Raw genomic sequence first — 13077 nt, 5'->3', positions numbered from 1 at the left:
TGTAAGTGGTTGGAAACTGCTAAAGAATTCTGAAAATAGTAGATGATGGTTAGAATAAATACTGAGCACAATGTAAATGAATACAGCATTCTACAAGGCTTTGTTTGATACTGCTTTATAGAACTGTGTTATGCTGCTGTTTACAATTGCTGACATTTGCTGTTGCACTGTTCTATGTTTAACACACTTCTACTTCTTTATGGCAGTGGCTGTTTGATTTATAGCTGTAATATATTCTTGTGTGTGTGTGTGTGTGTGTGTGAGAGAGAGAGAGAGAGAGAGAGAGAGAGAGAGAGAGAGAGAGAGAGAGAGAGAGACAGACAGACTATCTTTGCACTGAGTCAGTGCCTATGTTCTACTACTTCATGTTATTTTTGTACCTATTGGGAAATTTTTACAGTGCTCAGATGTAATCTGGGGTTATAAAAATACACATTTGCTGTAATCAAGCTTAGCGCAATTACAAATGCAACTCTTGAGAGTTTGCGAGTAACACCTACGCCATTTGCAAGAAACACCTTCACCAATTCCATCAGCTACTGTTGGATAGAAGGTGTAAAAAGGTGTAGACGTCAGAATTTTCATTTCATTATAATTCATCCAATATATAAACATGGCACAACTCTTCCCGCTGATACTGATCACCCTGACTATTTATGCCATCACAGCGTTTATGTGTTCTGACCAGTAAAGTAATTTCTACATGAAATTAGTTTACATGCCAGTTATTTGATAGAGCATATTGGTTGATATCTGAATGTACATCACACGGGTTATCGATGATGTCTACACAGAACGCTGCACAGGTAGATCGATACCTTACTTGGAAGTAACAAAAGCCTGATGACTACACTATACTAGAAGCTGTAGTTTGTTTTTGGACCCATATCCAACATTAGTATAGCAGCACATAGTATATTTGTCTCTGTAGGACTTAAAAATCACTTACAACTGTCTTATCATTAGAGGTCATCTTTCATCCTCATCACCATCCATACATGTTCAGGGGTTTCTGCTTTAGACGATTTAGTTAAAGGTACCAGAGTGGCACAACTGAACAACGATGAGCCATGTAGCCATGCTCTCTAGGTGGGAGAGATGGCATACTCTCTCTCCCCTGTCAATCACAGTGATACTAAGTATTCATGGGCATCTGTTGGCCGATGTAGGCTGCGTTGGGCAGATAGCACTTTCCTCAGAGTGTGTTATGCTACCCTGTGACACAGCATGAGTAGCAGTTTGAAAAGATGCAGTTGGCTGGCATCACGTGTCTCAGAGGAAGTATGTGATTATGTGATAGTGTTCAGCCTCCCAGGTTGGTAGCTGTCATATGATAGAGCAGAGTTGGCTGGAAGGTGGGTATTGGCAGGTGACCAAATTAGAGAGAAAAGGAGGGGGTGGGGGGTGGGGTATTGGAATGACAGTACTGTCAGCATGTATAAACCCCAACACACACACACAGTTACACACACTATGGGTTAAAATGTATGATTTAACCGATTATGACTTTGTACTTGTTGACAGACAGCATTTTAGCCATTCAAGATAATTTTCTTTTGATTTTTTTTTATACATCGGCCAACAGATGCCCATGAATACTTACATGGTACATCAACTGCTTTCGTGTAGCAAAAGTGTTGTGTTGTCTTCCAATCTCATAGATTAATAAATAAGATGCTGCAGTGCAGTATAAAAATTAATGTTGTTAATTTATCCATTCATAATGTTCGATATTATTTGTGACATAACTATTCATTTACTCAATTTTTTCTTATTGATTCATGAAGGCCTTTAATTGTAATCATTATTGTTTTAGATTTATTCATACATCATTAGTACATTAATTAGTCTACATTAATTAGTCTAGTTTGGTTTAAATGACAGTTGGGCAGTAACAAATCTAAATCAATACTGTATGTCGAGTGCCTGAGATGTCTTGACTTGACCTCTGACAGTCTTTGCCACATGAGTTGTTTAGAGTTACTGATGTTTAGAGCTACATGCCAAATTGTCAGCCTGATCTCCATCAGGAACAGATAAATGAACTGTGCTCAGAAACATTCTGGTGTAAGTGGTATGAAAACTTCTTGCCATGGATCATCTGTCCATTTTTAGAAATTGTTTGTGTACAGTATATAAGAATCCTACATAGCATGCCAGAAGAGCAAGTATATGGATTAGTATGTACACAAAGACACACAGAAATGGGATGGAAAGCCAAGTAGGGATTATGAGGCAGGTGTCTCTGACAGTATCGGACACCACACAGCTGCCAGAGTGTCTGTCAGGTTTACCTGAATCACAAACCCTAAAAAAACACATTTGGGCTTTTTTTTTTAAATCCCTTTCCAATGTGTCTCTCAGATATAATGGCAGATGCAGCTGGTGCATTTAGTGAGAGATACATCAAGACCAGGACTGTTATTTGTAACTATCAATCAAAAAAGACCAGCTTTCTCTGCAGGAAGCCGCATAATACCTCCCCTTTACACTCTTGGATACAATAACACTCGCAAATCATTACTGCCTGGGGCACAGGCATTTGAAGATCATCATACTGCCGAAATTATACATACCAGGCTATTGTTGGTAGGAAATAATCCTGCTGTTGAGTGGCACTGTGTGTGCATACCTATCATAGTCTCCATTGCAGAGGGCTCTCACAGGGATGCTGAAAGGTTTCCACACAGGGTTGAGTGTGTTTTTCATCACGTCTGTCTTATGGCAGATAGTAAACCTGAATACAGAATAAAAACAAAGATGAGATAATCTCATCTGTTAATGGGCTAGTTATGCATAACATATAAATATCAGGATGTATATCCATCCATCCATCCATCCTCTATACCACTTATCCTTTTCAGGGTCACGGGGAACCTGGAGCCTATCCGAGGGAGCATCGGGCACAAGGCGGGGTACACTCTGGACAGGGTGCCAATCCATCACAGGGCACAATCACATACACACTCACACACCCATTCATACACTATGGACACTTTAGACATGCCAATCAGCCTACCATGCATGTCTTTGGACTGGGGGAGGAAACCGGAGTACCTGGAGGAAACCCCCGCAGCACGGGGAGAACATGCGAACTCCACACACACAGTACCATGGTGGGAATCGATCCCCTGGTGGTGTGAGGCGAGTGTGCTAACCACTAAGCAACTGTGTGCCCCAGGATGTATATCCATATATATTAATGAAACCAAACATAGTATAAAAACAGGCAGGCTTTTCCCCATGCTGTGATACTATGCAGAGATGAACTGGCCTGCAAATTTAGTCTTAGTACATTTTAGGAAGTATCATCTGTACACTTACTCTGTAAGAGATCTCTGATGTGAATAACATATTCAAAAACACTCACTTAGTACTCAGAGTGAACATGAATTGACTAACTCACGTTCCGTCCTCATTACTCCGGTAGAACACCATGAAAGGGTCTGAGCGACCAAAGAAGTCTTTCTTGTCCAGCTTATTGGCACAGAATTGCATAGTGACACAGTCCTGGGGGAAGTTGAGAAAGCAAGAGGTTGTAAATCCAATAGGATTATAGTTACAGCTTGCATTGCTACAGAGAATCAGCTTGTGTAGACAGAAACAAGATTATCAACCAGACCTTGTGCATGAAAATTTCCATCTTAGTTTCACATAAAATAATATTTAGGGTTTTCAGCTACAGTATAAGGACACAGAATAATGTTTTGTTTGTTTGTTTGTTTGTTTTTTTGTTTGTTTGTTTTTTTTTTTATCTTTGCCTAACTTATGTTTATGTGCAGAAGGCCATACAAAAACAAAACAATGTGTCTTAATGTCAACTGGAATGGGTGTGATTATAAATATATATATATATATATATATATATATATATATATATATATATATATATATATATATATATATACACGTCTGTGTGTATATGTATGTGCACTGGGGGATCCTTTCTGCAATAATCCTTACAGCAATAATGATGCATTAGCACAGGGTTACGGATATTACTACAGTTTATAAGGCATTTCCATGTTTCATTCTCATCACTGGCACAATGAAAATGCTATGAGTCCATTAAAGCATATGATTAGATTGAGGTCTGGAGCAGAAAAATGGAGAAGGATAAGGAGGGGAGAGATAGAAGGATAGAGGGAAATCAATGATTGAGAAAAAGCAGTAAAAAAGGGAGAGATGAGGTAAAAGAAAAGGGGGGGGGTAGAACAGCCTGCCAAAGGTCTGAGCTAAATGACAGTTTCACACATGTCAAAGAGACCGTTATAATCCAGCACACTTCACTAGGCAAGATAACTAGCATTCTTGCAGATGCTACTCTTTTAACAGAGTGTAGCTGCCATATAATTCCTTTGAGATTGCGAGAGGTTTGAAGCTGCACTTGGGAGTGACAATAAAATAGGGATAAAGTTTCACTTGTTAAAATATGGACTGCATCAAATGTAATTTCAACAAAGAATGAGTGTTCATAACATGTATATGGGAGAGGGGGGAGGTGATGTAATAAAATTAATTTAATTTTGGTATGCAAAAACAATTACACAATCAAAGTGTAATATTTGAACATTGCAATTACACTTAGTGTTAGAACCATTGTGCAGTGTTACTGCAGCTGAGCTCTGTACCACACACAAATCTAGAAACAAAACTGTAATACTACAAGCATTCAAATACCATTTTCTCTATTATGCACAAAGATGAACTTTGCTCCGCCACAATAAATTAATACCTGCACACTTCGGCCATCTGTACATCCTCTGGCTCTAGGAATACAATTAGCAATGCAAAGTTCATCATCATTTGTTATAATAGTGAAGACTCATATGAACACTGGCAAGAATTGCACGAATATGTGCATTGTACCCCAGAAAGACTACGTTTGATGTTAAATCTTTACGACTGGGATGAAGGAGATTTGTTCTGACACTGAAATGAATTATGCCTTAAACCAGTGAGACCAAGCATTCTGATGCAAACTTGTCTGCATTATCTATGTCAGCTTTCACTAAACATAGCACACATTCCGTCTGGGAGGGAACAGGAATATATTTTGACAAACAGAGTACAAAAAACTCTGCATAATAAAACCACCTTTTTTTGTCTTAACATCCATATGGTCTAAGCAGAGAGACTACAAAAGTCTTTGTGTCATAGAGTGCTCTGAATCTGTGTCTTACTGATCCCTGGTGGACTATAATGTTCTCTCAGCTGCAGAGTTTTATTGAATGTCATAACACTGGTGTGGCAGTAAATTTAACGGGACAACAGAAAGAAATTGAACTTATTTTCTAGAACATTCTAAGTGAGAAAATCTTTATTCTTATTATTTGGTCAGAGACCATCTACAGTGAGGGAAAAAAGTATTTGATCCCCTGCTGATTTTGTACGTTTGCCCACTGACAAAGAAATGATCATTCTATAATTTTAATGGTAGATTTATTTGAACGGTGAGAGACAGAATAACAACAAAATAAAATCCAGAAAAACGAATGTCAAAAATGTTATAAATTGATTTGCATTTTAATGAGGGAAATATGTATTTGACCCCTCTGCAAAACATGACTTAGTACTTGGTGGCAAAACCCTTGTTGGCAATCACAGAGGTCAGACGTTTCTTGTAGTTGGCCACCAGGTTTGCACACATCTCAGGAGGGATTTTGTCCCAGTCCTCTTTGCAGATCTTCTCCAAGTCATTAAGGTTTTGAGGCTGACGTTTGGCAACTCGAACCTTCAGCTCCCTCCACAGATTTTCTATGGGATTAAGGTCTGGAGACTGGCTAGGCCACTCCAGGACCTTAATGTGCTTCTTCTTGAGCCACTCCTTTGTTGCCTTAGCCGTGTGTTTTGGGTCATTGTCATGCTGGAGTACCCATCCACGACCCATTTTCAATGCCCTGGCTGAGGGAAGGAGGTTCTCACCCAAGATTTGACGGTACATGGCCCCGTCCATCGTCACTTTGATGCAGTGAAGTTGTCCTGTCCCCTTAGCAGAAAAACACCCCCAAAGCATAATGTTTCCACCTCCATGTTTGACGGTGGGGATGGTGTTCTTGGGGTCATAGGCAGCATTCCTTCTCCTCCAAACACGGCGAGTTGAGTTGATGCCAAAGAGCTCCATTTTGGTCTCATCTGACCACAACACTTTCACTCAGTTGTCCTCTGAATCATCCAGATGTTCATTGGCAAACTTCAGACGGGCATGTATATGTGCTTTCTTGAGCAGGGGGACCTTGCGGGCGCTGCAGGATTTCAGTCCTTCACGGCGTAGTATGTTACCAATTGTTTTCTTGGTGACTATGGTCCCAGCTGCCTTGAGATCATTGACAAGATCCTCCCGTGTAGTTCTGGGCTGATTCCTCACTGTTCTCATGATCATTGCAACTCCATGAGGTGAGATCTTGCATGGAGCCCCAGGCTGAGGGGGATTGACAGTTCTTTTGTGTTTCTTCCATTTGCGAATAATCGCACCAACTGTTGTCACCTTCTCACTAAGCTGCTTGGCAGTGGTCTTGTAGCCCATTCCAGACTTGTGTAGGTCTACAGTCTTGTCCCTGACATCCTTGGAGAGCTCTTTGGTCTTGGCCATGGTGGAGAGTTTGGAATCTGTTTGATTGATTGCTTCTGCGGACAGGTGTCTTTTATACAGGTAGCAAGCTGAGATTAGGAGCACTCCGTTTAAGAGTGTGCTCCTAATCTCAGCTAGTTACCTGTATAAAAGACACCTGGGAGCCAGAAATCTTTCTGATTGAGAGGGGGTCAAATACTTATTTCCCTCAGTAAAATGCAAATCAATTTATAACATTTTTGACATGCGTTTTTCTGGATTTTCTTGTTGTTATTCTGTCTGTCACTGTTCAAATAAATCTACCATTAAAATTATAGACTGATCATTTCTTTGTCAGTGGGCAAATGTACAAAATCAGCAGGGGATCAAATACTTTTTTTCCCTCACTGTAGGTTCCCTTTCAAAGGGAACTTCGACGTTGCGTTTAGCATAACACTATGGGGAGCGCCTCTTGCGCGCAACCGGCATCTGAAGTTTGTGTAAAATCATGCCTATTTATAGGCCTGCCATGATCATGTGATGTGGCAATTAAGCGCATCGAGTGATATTAATATGGCACCTATGAACTGCCCCATCAGCCTTTATTATCTTCAGCGAAAAACTGCATGTCAGTTATTTGTATAAAGAAACAAAAAGACGCTTCATTTTCTCGCTATCTTTTTTCAAAATTTCAGAACTTTCCTATCCCTTTAAAAAAAAAAGAGAAGAAAAAAAAGGGAATGAGCGAGAGAGACAAATATGAGTGAGAGAATTCAGGAAGTGTGTTACGGCTTGCTCCTGTTTCATCACGGGGAATAGTGCACACTTTCTGGATGAAGTGTCTAGGGGTGTAGCATGCGATGGCAACCTAGAGAGGCTGCGCATAGTAATGCCTACATTAAGCATCTCAGTGCATGGATGTCACTCTGGCTCCATTGTGACTCCAGGGCATCCGTGTACTAAACTACCTGGACGACTGGTTAATTCTAGCACATCTCGGTTCAACATCGAGATGTTGTTCTTGCCCACATGAAGAGCTTGGGGCTCAGGTTAAACCTCAGAAAAGTATACTTTCCCCAGTGCAGTACACAACTTTTCTAGGGGTTATAAGGATTCTACTACGATGAGGGTGTTTCTATCCCCAACATGCATAGGGTCAATCCTATCAACACTGAGCAAGATAAAGCTGGATCTTGGGAGACTATTGGCGCTTATGGGCCTATTGCACAGAAGATCGTTCAGTGGTGGCTGAGAAGTTGGGGGTTTCGTCCGAGGATGAAACCTCTGAGAATAATCAGTGTCACACGGCGATGCCTACGTACTCTGAGAATTTGAGTGTCCCCGGTTTCTAGCCATGGGTCACTCTCTAGGAGTGTCTCCTTAATGCAATGTCTTTGTTTGACACACACCTCCCTCACGTCTCGTTCAATTCTCAGGGAACAGGGTTACATGCGTAACCCAGACGTTTCCTGCTCTTTTTCAGTGTGATAACAGACTATTTGGATTTGCTGGATTGCTATGGACATGACTTGAAGACACAGCCTAGTCCTTAACTAAATTACTGGAGACAAATTAACATGTCCTCAGTAATCTTATCTTGAGCTTTGTCATGTCTCATGTCTGTTTTTGTTTTGAAACATTTCCCCAAATCCAATTCCCTGAATCCTCAGCAAAGTAGCACAAACATTTCCCAGAATTCTCAGCCAACCCATGTGCTCCAAGCCACATCACCTCACCAGTCACAAGTGCCCTCTAAGCACATCTACCTGTTTATCAGTAAGTATCCCAAGTTCCCTTTAGTCCATGGGCACAAGCAAAACCACAAAGTCCAGGTCTTTTATCAGAAATAGAATCAGAATGTTTTTATTCTCCAAGTACAGAGTGTACAAGGATTTCATTTATTTATTTATTTTGGTGCAGAGTGACAAATAGAGGGCTGCACATTGACCAAAGACTACAATACAATACAATACACTATGATACAATACAATACAATATATCTGTACAGGAAGACAGTACAAATATTTAATGTGTTATGTGGATAAGGCAGATTGTTGGGGTGCAATATAATTATTACTACGACTATAATTAGTGTTATTGTGCAGTTACTGCAGGTGTTAGTGTAATTACAATTGGATTTTACTGGTCTATTAAAGGGACTTGTGTTGCACGTCAGAGGGGAGAGATGTAGGGAGAGTTTTATTTAGAGGAATTGTAGCTTGGGGTAAGAAATTGTGCAGGTGTTGACTAGTATTGGGATGTCAGGACTCTTCTGGGTTTGTGCTGTGAAGGAAAATTCTGAAAAAGAAAGTGAGATTCTGCCATGATTTTCCCCACTCTTTTCTTCACCTTGGATGAGATCACTAAGGGTGGGGAGCTGACAGCCAATAGTTTCTTTCTGCACTTCTGATGATGCTCTGTAGCTTGAATTAGGAGTGTGAAGTTGCAGAGCTGAACCAGGCAGAATTGGAGAATGTGACTATTGATTCTGTTGTAGCTCTGTGGAATAGGATCAGTAGCTTCTGTGACAGCTTAAATTTATCAGCTGTTGCAGAAAATGCAGGCATTGCAGGGCCTTCTTGGTGATGGTGTTGGAAACTCTGTACCATTTGAGGTCCTGGTTGATGATGGTACCCAGGAATTTGTGTGTCTCTGCTCTGCTGACTGCTGAGCCATTTATTTCTAAAGGAAGGTGTGGTGGATGCTTCCTACTGAAACCAATAATCATCTCCACAGTTTATGCAAGTTCAACTCTAAGTTGCACACCTGCCATCAGATTGGACTTCTGTCCAATATGTGAACTCATCTTTGTTTGATATGAGTCGCACAAGGGTGGTGTTATCTGCGAACTTGATGGGCTTGATGGAGTCACTTTCAGAAGCACAGTCCTTGGTGTACAGTGAGTAGAGCAGGGAAGAAATCATGCAACTTTGTGGAGCACCAGTGTTGAGTTAGAGCGGGTCTGAGAACTGATCATCCATTCTCACGTACTGTTTCAGGACAGGAAATCGATAATCCAGCAGCAGGCAGGTGGAGGTATGTTAAGCTCCCTTAGTTCATCCAATTGAAGGTCAGAGATGATGTTATTGAATATGCCAAGGTTTGTAACAAGACCAATGCTTGTGCACTCTCTCCAGACAGACCCTATGGCTGATTCATAGACCTGTTATGTCTATCCTATGTTGGCCACCTAAAGGAGGAAGAAACTGAAAGCACACATTGAGGAGTACATCACAGGACCTCAAGCTGAAGTATATCCCCTTCCATGGAAGCCCATGTTAGTCACATTAAGACTTTCCTAAAGTGACACCTGAAGAACCAGCTATGTATGAAATGTGAGAAATTTGAATTTCACATCCCTAAAGTTGTTAACATGGAGGTATTGATGATATTGAAGTTCAAGTTCAGCACCATCACTGGGTGGCCAATCCCTCATATTTTTCATAAATTCCTAGGCATCACCAACCCACACCTCATACTTCCCATTATCATGGAGGTTGATACCAACAACAGGGACCCTTAAGACCCTTAAAACTCCATCCAGTGACCTTGTTTTCCAAAAGCATTTCCAGCTGAGTGCAATTATGTCTTTAGGTACACAGAGCTTCTGGCTATAAAAATGGTGCTGGAAGAGTGTCATCAATAGCAGAGTACCCCTTTGTCTAAAGTAGCTGAAGACAGCTAAGTGGTTGAACCCATGACAAGGGTGATTACTCTTTTACTCACATTTTAATTTCATGTATTTTTCTCAACCTGGTTCCAAGGAAACCAACATGGACACATTCTAAAGCCTTTATCCCACTCCTCCCTTAGATGAGACCGCAAAACCTATACAGAACCTATAATTTGTGAGTCCCACTTTGTTGGTGTCATACGATGGGACATTGAACAAGAAATAGCTCAAACACTTAATAAGCAACCAGCCCTTTCATCATGGCCTGCCAGCATCTCTAATCCAAATTGACCTTATCAATACCGTAGACCACCTATGGTGCCCTCCACTAATATCGGCACCCTTGGTAAAAATGAGCAAAGAAGGCTGTGAAAACATGTCATTATTGTCATTTTGATCTTTTATTCAAAAAATTCACAAAAAAATTCTCTGCTCTAATGGATATCAAACAATTGTAAACACAACACAGGATTATAAAAAAAATAATCTTTGTTAAATATAGGTGTGCAACAATTATTGGCAACCTTTTAGTCAATACTTTGTGCTACCTCCCTTTGCCAAGATAACAGCTCTGAGTTTTCTCCTATAATGCCTGATGAGGTTGGAGAATACATGGCAAGGGGTCTGAGACATTCCTCCATACAGAATCTCTCCAGATCCTTCAAATTTTGAGGTTCATGCTGGTGGACGCTCCTCTTCAGTTCACCCCACAGGTTTTCTATGGGTTTCAAGTCAGGGGAATGGGATGGCCATGGCAGGACCATGGCAGGATTTGCTTCTACTCAGACATCCATGAGAAATCTCCACCTGCATGAAGCCTCAATAATTTAATTTTTTTTTTCTTCTATTCAGGTTCCTTCTGATCCTCATGATTTGTATAATTCATCTTTTTTTTAATATATATTAGAAGTAATTTTATCTTTTGATAAAGAGCCTCTTATCCTTCCATCTAGTGTTGTTCACTGTGACTTGCAATTACAGTAGATGCATCCACACATAGGAAATGCATAAGCCATTATACTGAATAATCTCTCCAGTAATTCTAGCTGCTAATCATCCTTATCACAAATGATGAATGCAAGACCTAAAGCAAAAAATGTACTAGAAAGTTCTCAATGCCCCATAGGTCTCCCAGCATGTCTCAGGATTCTAAACCTGTCAAGCCTTTGAAATAAACTTCAGACTCAAAGTTGCACTTGAACTGACCAAAGAGGAATGCTGACATATTATAAACTATCCTACAAGGTCTGAAGAAACACTTTGATTAAGTTTTGTTAAAGCTTTATGGCACAAAAGCAGAACTGAAAAATACTGTGCCAATCATTGTGTTGATCTTTATTGTCATGTTAATAAATACTTGAATGGCATCTCTTGGTCTGGAAAAAGTATATATATATGCATCGTGTGTGTGTGTGTGTGTGTGTGTGTGTGTGTGTGTGTGTGTGTGTGTGTGTGTGTGTGTGTGAAAATGACTATTCTGGGGTTTTTTTTCTGAGCCTTGGCTTGGAAAATGGCTTCAGCTATATGTTTAATCTTCATTACATAATAGGAAAGCTGAGTACTACAGTAAAGAAATAAACTACCTAGTATAAGCTTCACTTTTAAAAAGTTAATTGAGCATCACAACAAATTATGTTTAGCAGGGTTGTACTCTGTTAAATTATTTACATAAATGGCACACTTACCCTGCAGTTTCCCAGTTCCTCTGCTGTTAAAATGATAGTGCCACATTTTTTCCCTGGAATGCCCCTAAAAACAAGCCAAAAATAAGTGTATATCAATCAACTGTGCATTCTTAATCAGAATATAGTAAAGAAATTAGTGAAGAAATTAGTAACACAGTGAATATTTTTTGTAATAATAGGGTATAGCAAATATATTTAATATACAGCTAATATATTTATCATATTGTGTTTTATAACTATGCCACATTTATTGGAAATCAACAATAAGAGGATACTGCAGCAACATATCAGATCCCAGCTGAATGTACTCTACATTATTATTAAGTTAGCATTTATAATAAATGCCTCCCTAATGGGGATGTATTTGCTTTCTCCTTACAAACACGCAGGCAAAAGTAATGGATAGGATGAGAATTGCATACACTGCATACATTGCAAGAATCAAATATAGAAAAATAAAATAAAATACAATTAAACAGTGAAAAACTAATTAAGTCATTTTAAATCAGTATTTGGTGTGAGCATCTTTGTGTGTGTTTTTAAAATTGCAATAGTTTTCATACGAACACCATTGTGTAGTTTTATAAGGAAATTGTACAGTAGGTTATTCCAAGAATCTTGGAGAAATTGCCCCAGCTCTTCTGCTCTCTTTGTTCTTTCATTTGTCTCTATCTTTGCAGATCCAATCTTCAATTATGTTTTTGTGTGAAAAATTCAATATCCTTTTGTCTTTTATGGCATACAAAAAAATTCTCTAGTGTGTTTTGAATGTTCAGAAATGGTAGACCAAAGTGTTTTTGTTTCAAATGTTTGGAAATATGAAATTAGCTTTTTCCCGCTGGACACACTAATGCAGCACTGCAGAAGACATAAAATATCAACAAAATTTAAATTTAAGGCAAAAAGTATTATAAAATTTTAAAGAGTTCACTAAGTCCTGACCCTCTTGAAGAGGTAAGGGATTATAAGGGTATGGTTTATAAACAACTGTGAATATAGATTAACCCATTTCCTCAAGATCCAACCAAGAGGCCTGAATATTGCACCCTAAGAAAAGTTTCAGTGATGGGCCATTGAAAGGAGCTGTTATAATGATGAGAGTTATCACAAAACACTGAATCCTCAGTCTGATGAATGTTCATTGTCAAAGAATACAGCTACTGTAACTA

At 39.5% G+C, this 13077-nt stretch overlaps 1 protein-coding gene across 1 annotated transcript in view; it reads right to left on the bottom strand.

Moving 5' to 3' along the window:
- cpne5a (copine Va) overlaps positions 1–13077 on the bottom strand; it is a 98987-nt gene that overhangs the window by 38508 nt on the left and 47402 nt on the right. Inside the window, exons 8-10 of the mRNA XM_017467157.3 lie at positions 11909–11972; positions 3407–3510; positions 2633–2737 (exon numbers count right to left, since the gene is read on the bottom strand). Coding sequence (XP_017322646.1) covers positions 2633–2737; positions 3407–3510; positions 11909–11972 — 273 coding nt within the window. The remainder of the gene's footprint in view (positions 1–2632; positions 2738–3406; positions 3511–11908; positions 11973–13077) is intronic.

The sequence above is a fragment of the Ictalurus punctatus genome, chromosome 5 (genome assembly GCF_001660625.3).
Source record: "Ictalurus punctatus breed USDA103 chromosome 5, Coco_2.0, whole genome shotgun sequence".
Lineage (NCBI taxonomy): Eukaryota > Metazoa > Chordata > Actinopteri > Siluriformes > Ictaluridae > Ictalurus > Ictalurus punctatus.
Note: the sequence above shows the minus strand (reverse complement) of the source record. Positions and strands in the feature narration are given on the sequence as shown.